Source organism: Leptonychotes weddellii, chromosome 1, assembly GCF_054177405.1.
Source record: "Leptonychotes weddellii isolate Sample4059 chromosome 1, ASM5417740v2, whole genome shotgun sequence".
NCBI classification, from domain to species: domain Eukaryota; kingdom Metazoa; phylum Chordata; class Mammalia; order Carnivora; family Phocidae; genus Leptonychotes; species Leptonychotes weddellii.
In genome coordinates this window covers 5108019-5116210 of record NC_138369.1, presented here as the reverse complement: position 1 = coordinate 5116210, position 8192 = coordinate 5108019, and the positions used below count along the sequence as shown (strand labels likewise).

Here is an 8192-nt window from a genome sequence, read left to right as displayed (position 1 = left end):
GGTTGAGTCCTGGGCTGTGAACCAAGGAGCATGTGCCCCATCCATTCAGTCAGTGGGAGACCATGGGGCATGGACATGTGGGGGCCTGGGTGTCTAAGTTCCCCTCCTCCCAGTAATGGAACTACATGGTTTCTGGGAGGTGTGGGACCCCTGCCCAGCCCCCTGGGATGACTCACCCCCACCCCTGTCCCAGCATCCAAGAATTCCGGCTGTCAGGATGGCTGGCCCAGCAGGAGGACGCGCACCGCATCGTGCTCTACCAGACTGACGCATCGCTGACTCCCTGGACCGTCCGCTGCCTGCGCCAGGCCGACTGCATCCTCATCGTGGGCCTGGGCGACCAGGAGCCCACTCTCGGCCAGGTCCAGAGACCGTGCACAGTGACCCCTCCCCCCACCCCCGGACCTCGTCCCCTGCCCTCCGGTGCCTGCAGCAGGCCCCGTGCACCCTCACCGTGGGGCTAGGCAAGCAGGGACCCAAGCTCAGCCGGGGGTGGGGGGTGGGTGGCGGGGAGGTCATGACCGAGGATTAGTGACTTCCACCTTCTGTTCCCCCCCAGCTGGAGCAGATGCTGGAGAATACAGCGGTGCGCGCGCTCAAGCAGCTGGTCCTGCTGCACCGGGAGGAGGGCTCAGGCCCCACGCGCACCGTGGAGTGGCTCAACATGCGCAGCTGGTGCTCGGGGCACTTGCATCTGCGCTGTCCACGCCGCCTCTTCTCCCGCCGCAGCCCTGCCAAGTTGGTGAGCGCCGTGCCTGGAGAGGAGCCTTCCCAGGGACCACCAGCCTCTAGGACCGTTCGGGAGCGGGGCCTCTGTAGCGGTGGGCTTAGAGACGTGTGGGGGCAGGAGCGGTGGTGTGGAGGTCCAGACGTTGGCTCTTGCACCCCCATCCTCATGCGTCGCCTCTCTGTCCCCCCCGCATCCCAGCACGAGCTCTACGAGAAGGTTTTCTCCAGGCGCGCTGACCGGCACAGCGACTTCTCCCGCCTGGCGCGGGTGCTCACCGGCAACACCATTGCCCTGGTGCTGGGCGGGGGCGGGGCCAGGTGAGGGGGCGGGGCCAGGGTGCCTGCGGGGTGGGGCTTATTTCCCAGGGAACCGCCCTTGAGGGGTGCGGCTGGCACTCCTTCCTTGCCTGTGGAGGAGGTGGGGGGACGGGGGAGCTGGGGAGGGGGCGGGACCTGGGGGTCTCCAGTGGGCCCCTGGGTTTTGTCTCCCTTGCAGGGGCTGCTCGCACATCGGCGTGCTGAAGGCATTGGAGGAGGCAGGTGTCCCTGTCGACCTGGTGGGCGGCACATCCATCGGGTCCTTCATTGGGGCCCTGTACGCGGAGGAGCGGAGCGCCAGTCGCACGAAGCAGCGGGCCCGGGAGTGGGCCAAGGTGTGTATGGTGGGGGGGCACCTACTGGAGGAGCACCCTGAAAGCTGATCCCCGAGGGGTTCCTGGGCTTTTTCTGCCTTGTTCCTGACTTCCATCTGTGAACCCCTCCTGGACCCTCATGGCAATACCTCCAGGACCTTGCCGACCTCTTGTGATCTCCTGGTTAGTGACCCTAGTCCCCAACCCCCCGCCCCCCCCGGCTGGAGCAGTCAGGACCCTTAGTGACCACCTCGTTAGTGACCCCAAGCGACTCCCGTTCGACCCCAGCCTGCCTCCTTGCCCCTAGGGCATGACCTCGGTGATGGAGCCGGTGTTGGACCTCACGTACCCTGTCACCTCCATGTTCACCGGGTCGGCCTTCAACCGCAGCATCCACCGGGTCTTCCAGGACAAGCAGATTGAGGTGTGCCCTCCGCCCTCGCCTGCCCTGTCCCCGCCGCTCCCCACGGGAGTCCCCACTCCTCTCCCAGCTTGGTCCCTGTTCCCACAGGACCTGTGGCTGCCGTACTTCAACGTGACCACGGACATCACCGCCTCGGCCATGCGTGTCCACAAAGATGGTGGGTGCCCCCAGCCGACCCCACAACGACCTCTGCGGCTGGGGGGGAGGGGGTGCAGGGAGGGCAGCCGAGCATCTGGGACATTGTTAACATGAGTGACCGTCCACCCTGGCCCGATTGCCGAGCACTAACCATCACCCACTAATGCCCCAGAGGCCCCAGGTATGTCTCTCCTCAGGGGTGGGGGGCTGGGGGAGGAGTCAGGCGCCTCACGCCCTCACGCCGTCCCCGCAGGCTGCGTGTGGCGTTACGTCCGGGCCAGTGCCTCCTACTGCCCCTACCTGCCCCCGCTCTGCGACCCCAAGGACGGGCACCTGCTGGTGGACGGGTGCTATGTCAACAACGTGCCAGGTCAGCGAGCCCACCGGGCTGGCCGGGCCTCCGAGCTTGTCTGAGCGTGTCTGTGCGTGTCTGTGTCTGTGTGTCCCGCCGGGCAGGCTCCCTGTGGCGGTACGTCCGCGCCAGCATGACGCTCTCGGGCTACCTGCCACCGCTGTGCGACCCGAAGGACGGGCACCTCCTCATGGACGGCGGCTACATCAACAACCTGCCAGGCAAGTGGCTGCCCGCTCGCCCGCACGCGCGCACATGTCCAGGCGCACGCCCGGATAGGCGCCCGGGAGGACGCGCGCGCACGCTCACGCAGCGGCAGATACGTGGGAGCGCCCGAGGACAGAAGCGTGTGGAGCTGGAAGGCGCTTCCACGGGCTGTGTTCACGTGAATGGACACACGTAGACACACGTGCGCACACGGAAAGGAGCATGCAGGGGACCGTGGGACCCCCGGCTGGGCTCACGCGTTCTCGCAGCTGCTCACAGTGCGGATAGCGTACTCCCACACGTGCACGTGGCCAGACCCCTGTGCCCCTGAAATCGGGCGCGTGTCCTTGCCCACCAGGCTGGCCACATACACGCTGCGCGCTGCCTCAGACGCGCACAAGCGCACGCACACACACGGCGGGCACCTCTGGGTCCACGGTGAGCTTGCGTACCTGCTGCCCTCACGTGTGCGGGCGAGCGGTGGGCCGGCGGTGCCACTGAAAATTTCGCGTGCCCGGAGGCGAGCACACACAAGTAGACGTGTGTGCTAGCTGAACACACACTCTCGGTCCTGGAGGCCGGAGATCAGCCAACTCCAGCAAATCCAGCCCCCTGCCTGGTTTTCTAAAGAAAGTTTTATTGACACGCGGCCACACCCAGTCGTTTGCGTCTCATCTGTGGCCACCTTTGTGCCACAGGGGCAAAGTTGAGAGTAGGGAGGGAGGCCACTTCGCTACCAAGCCAAACTTATCTTCTCTCTGGCCCCTTGCAGAAAAAGTTTGCCAACTCCCCGCCGTGCAGGCTCTGTGCGGGTGCACACGCTAACAGCTGCACACACGTGAGCGGGTGTAGGCAGATCCACAGGTTGATCTAGACACGTGTGGACTGAAATGCACTCAGGCCCTGGTGTGTGTATAGAGCTATAGACACACCCGGAGGCGTGCGTGTTCACACACAGGCAGGAGACACACACAGACAACAGAGATGCGTGCAGGCACACAGATGTGGGAACATGTTCCTAGACACACAGATTAGCTCATGAGGGACTCGTGCAAAGTCTGCTGGAGACTTGGGTATCTTCCTGGGCTGGGCCTGGCTATAGGACCCTGTCCCCATGCCCCCAGGCTCTCCCAGACCCACTCAGGGACCCTCCATGGGACACACGGACATGCAAACACAAACCCACAGACACACCACCCTCCTCACAGGGCCATCACCCACCCTTCACGCCTCTGTCCTGTTTTCCTGAATGTCCTTTTTCTTGGTCATCGTTCTCTGTCACCGTCTCAGCCCCACATATCCCCCCAGATTCTCTCTCCTTCTGGATCTCTAATATCTCTTTCTCCCCCGAAAATCTCTGTTGCTGTCTCTCTTTCCCTGCATTTCTCTCCCTTGTGGCTTGACTTCCACGCCTCTGTCGCTTGGACTCCCTGCCTCTCTGACTCTGTCCTCCTGTGTCTCTGGTTCCTGGTGTCCTTACCAACCTTTATCTCTCCACAGGACTCCCCTCCATGCCGCTGTCCCCCCATGTGTCTGACCTGGTGTCTTTTTTTCCCAAAAACTTTGTCCCTTTGCCTGCATCTGCCCCATCCCTCTGGCCCCAGTCCCCCAGACCTAAAAGCTCCACTGTCGGACCCCACCTCCTTAACATCACAGGCCTGGAAGTCCGTGCCCTTTGCATACCAGCATGTTGTTTGCATGGGTTTTTGTGTGTGACCATTTGCATGATGGTGTTTGTGGGACAGGGTTGAACATTCTCTGCCCTGGGCCCTGGTGGGGAGCTGCCTGCTGACCCTCCCCCCCACACCCCCCGCCCCACAGCTGACATCGCCCGCAGTATGGGTGCCAAGACGGTCATCGCCATTGATGTGGGAAGCCAGGATGAGACAGACCTCAGCACCTACGGGGACAGCCTGTCTGGCTGGTGGCTGCTGTGGAAGCGGCTAAACCCCTGGGCAGACAAGATCAAGGTTCCAGACATGGCCGAGATCCAGTCCCGCCTGGCCTATGTGTCCTGTGTGCGGCAGCTGGAGGTCGTCAAGTCCAGCTCCTACTGCGAGTACCTGCGCCCGCCCATCGACTGCTTCAAGACCATGGACTTCGGGAAGTTCGACCAGATCTATGTGAGCGGGGTGGGGATGGCACGGTGCCAGTGTGGTGGGCTGGCAAAGCTTTACTGCTTAAAGCCCAGAGCGACCCAGGGGGAAGGATTGTAGGGCTCCATTCCCAAATGGGCTCCGTGAGGAGCAGATTGGTAATTGATTTGTGATGCCTGCGGTGAGTGTGGCAAGGGAACGGGGCTGTTCATGTGCTGTGTAAGCACTAAGTTTCCTGCTAGGTGCTGGCTGCACTGCCCGGAGCACATGAGAGGTTTCTAACGCCATTTCCGCACGGGTGGGAATGCGAACAGGCGATCCGTTAGTCATGTCTGCCACAGGCATGGGTGCAGCGTGGAGCCGTGCGCGGGCCACTAGCCACTGATCTGAAAAGTGCGTCCCAGCCCACGGCCGCTGAAACTGATCGGGAGCTGAAGTGTGCCGTGGTGGATTAGTGATGTCTGTCATGGGCTGGGGAGATGGTGATGGGTGCAGCGGTATTGGCATGTTTGCAGACCTTGAGATAAGCTGACGCACCGTGGTCTCATGCCAGTTGGCACTTGGCGCACTGTGTGGGGCTGAGGGGGAAAGAATGTGGAGAGGTTGATGGGTCAGGCCTGGCAGGGGCACAGGATGAGGAATTTGGGGACAGGTGTGCTACACGTGGCTGGCTCGGAAATAAGTTGAGCCTCAGATGCCAGCTCCCTCCAGAGCATCGGGCTCTTGAGGGGCTAAGGAAGGGTCAGCAGAATGGAGATAAGCAGAGAAGGGGAGGCAGAGAAAACGTTAGGGGAGGGGTGTTTGCAGGCCCGGCTCCATCCTCCTCCCTTCCGGCAGGATGTGGGCTACCAGTATGGGAAGGCTGTGTTTGGGGGCTGGAGCCGGGGCGACGTCATTGAAAAGATGCTCACAGACCGGCGATCTGCCGACCTCAACGAGAGCCGCCGCGCAGACGTAAGCCTGGGACCTACCCCAGTGGGGCCACTCTTAACAACAGAGCTTTCCCCCAGCCTGGCTGAGGCACCCCAAAAACTCAGATGACCCCAGACCTCCTTGGATTTAGCAGAGCCCCTCAGACCAGAGGGCTCCCCCTCGGATCTCAGGGTCCCCAAGACACCACAGCCCCTGACACTCCGGGACCCCACAGTCCCCCCGAGATGCTCACCTGCGCCACTCCACAGGTGCTGGCCTTCCCCAGCTCTGGCTTCACCGACTTGGCGGAGATCGTGTCCCGGATTGAGCCCCCCACGAGCTACGTTTCTGACGGCTGTGCTGACGGTGAGGGGCCAAGGCCACCTTCGGGGGCGGGGGGGGGGAGGTTGGAGCTGGGATCTGTGGGATATGGCTGGAGATGTCGGGCCAGCCCGCACCCCCTCACTTCGCCCTGCTCCCGGACTCCAGGGGAGGAATCGGACTGCCTGACGGAGTATGAGGAGGACGTAGGCCCTGACTGCTCGCGGGACGAGGGAGGCTCTCCCGAGGGTGCGAGCCCCAGCACTGCGTCCGAGATGGTGAGAGTGGGTGGCCCTGGCCCTCCACGGGGTGGGGGTGACACGGCGGAGGCAGGCACAAGTGCCAGTGTCCCGTGCTGTGTGACGTGTGCGTGTGGCGCTCCTGTCCCTGCAGGAGGAGGAGAAGTCCATTCTCCGGCACCGGCGTTGTCTGCCCCTGGACCCTCCCAGCTCAGCTGCGGAGGCCTGAGGACCTCGAGAGGGGTCCCCCTGGGGCTGGGCTGGGGCTGAGCCCTGTGGGGGTGGCTCACTCCTTCTCTGCCTGCTGCTATGCCTGCGACCCCCCTGGGTCCCCCTGGAACGCCAGGCCCCTGGGGCCCACACACTGGACTGCCCTGCCCCCAGGGGGAGGGGCCACACTGCACTGATGACCGTGATCAGTCACTCCCAATAAACCTTGCCCTCTTGGAAGCGGCCTCGTGTCATCTTTGGGTTCGGAGGGGCACCTCGCCCCACCTTCCGTGACCAGGATGGCTGGAGCTGAGGCCCAAACGGCCTTGAGCTTGTCACAGTACCCACATGCCGTGCCCAGCCTCAGGCCCAGCTAGCTTCCCCCACTGTCAGTGCTCTCTCAGAATTGCCCCGTAGTCCCACTCAGTGCTGGCTTCAGACCACAGGGGGGATCTGGGGATCACAGATATTCTTGGATGCCCACCCTGGCACCCCTCATTTTCCTTACTAGATTTCCGCAGCCTCTGTGCTCGGCTGGTCCTACTGTGTGCAGGTGCTTTGTGTTTCCTATACGTTCCTACTGTGTGCACCACAGAGCCTGGTTCCCAGAGGACGCTGTGTACATATGCACAGGCTTAAGGACTTTCAGAGGCTCCCAGGCATTGGTCCTACTGTGTGTTAGGCTGTGGTCACACAGAATGAGCCAGTCCCTATGCTGCGCTGAGACCTGTCCCCAAGTGTTCTCATTCGCTGTCTTGGTGTGTCTAGACTGTGGAGCCAGACTGCCTGGTGTGAAACCCCAGCCTCGCCTCTTACTGCTGGCTTTGGGCTTGTTGCTGAAACTCTGAGCCCCCTTGCTTCACCTGAGGCGTGGGGATGTGGGTGTTGACGTGACTCCCTGGATGTTACTACTCCATCCTGGGCCCAGCTCCTGGCCACTGCCCCTGCTACATGCTGCAGGCCTCCTGGGGCTCCCGCTCACTGCCTTCACCACATGCTGTTCTGTGTGAAGTTCACTGGCACTAAATTCACGCACACTGTTGTGTGGCCATCCATCTCCAGAACTTTCTCATCTGAAACTGAAACTCTGCCCCAATTAAACAAGGACTCCCCAGCCCCGGGCTCCCACCTTCTGCTCTCTGTCTCTGTGGATTTGACTCCTCTAGGGACCTCCTAGAAGTGGAATCCTACAGTATTTGATCTTTTGTGACTGGCTTAGTTCACTAAGTATGACACCCTCGAGGTTCATCCATGTTGTAGCAGGTGTCAGAATGTCCTTCCTTTTTAAGACTACACGAGATTCCGCGATATGGATGGACCATGTTGTGTTGATCCATTTATCCGTCAGTGGACCCTGGGGTAGCTTCCATCTCTGGGGCATTGTGGATAATGACTGCTGTGAACACGGATGTGTACATACCCAGTTCTGAGTCTCTGCTTTCACTTCCTCTGGGTGTGGACCCAGCTGTGGAATTGCTGGGTCATAGGTCATTCTAAGTTTAACTTTTTGAGGAATTATCACTTTTCCTCACAGTGGCTGCACCACTTCACCTGCCCACCAGCAACGCACCAGCTTTGGAAGGTTTTTGAGTGGCGAATAGTCAGATCTGTGTTTCCAGAAGGGGACAGATTGCAGGGGACTGAGGAGAGATGATGGCCTAGGTTGGGGCAGCAGTGGGGAGCATGGGGCAGGGGATGCCAAGGAGGACGAGGGCACTTTGGTTGGCAAAGGTGACCAGGGAGGGGCATCTTCACCGAGATGGGATGCAGGGAAAGGAATAGGAGCAGGGGACGATGCTCGGCTCTGCTTTCACCATGTTCAGTCTGAGGAGCTTCAGGGACCATTCGAGGGGAGATGGCAGGGGCTCTGGACGTTTGGGGTGGGAACTTAAGAGAGATTTGTACCGGGAACCAGTCTGGAGGCCCCAGGAC

At 61.5% G+C, this 8192-nt stretch overlaps 1 protein-coding gene across 1 annotated transcript in view; it reads left to right on the top strand.

Annotated features, from left to right (window-relative positions):
* PNPLA6 (patatin like domain 6, lysophospholipase) overlaps positions 1-6500 on the top strand; it is an 18354-nt gene extending 11854 nt beyond the window's left edge. Inside the window, exons 21-33 of the mRNA XM_081805336.1 lie at positions 27-52; positions 140-362; positions 560-742; positions 929-1047; positions 1226-1382; positions 1669-1785; positions 1873-1942; positions 2380-2496; positions 4304-4605; positions 5416-5532; positions 5760-5856; positions 5980-6089; positions 6205-6500. Coding sequence (XP_081661462.1) covers positions 27-52; positions 140-362; positions 560-742; positions 929-1047; positions 1226-1382; positions 1669-1785; positions 1873-1942; positions 2380-2496; positions 4304-4605; positions 5416-5532; positions 5760-5856; positions 5980-6089; positions 6205-6279 — 1713 coding nt within the window. The 3' untranslated portion in view covers positions 6280-6500. The remainder of the gene's footprint in view (positions 1-26; positions 53-139; positions 363-559; positions 743-928; positions 1048-1225; positions 1383-1668; positions 1786-1872; positions 1943-2379; positions 2497-4303; positions 4606-5415; positions 5533-5759; positions 5857-5979; positions 6090-6204) is intronic.
* Positions 6501-8192: the final 1692 nt, after the last annotated feature.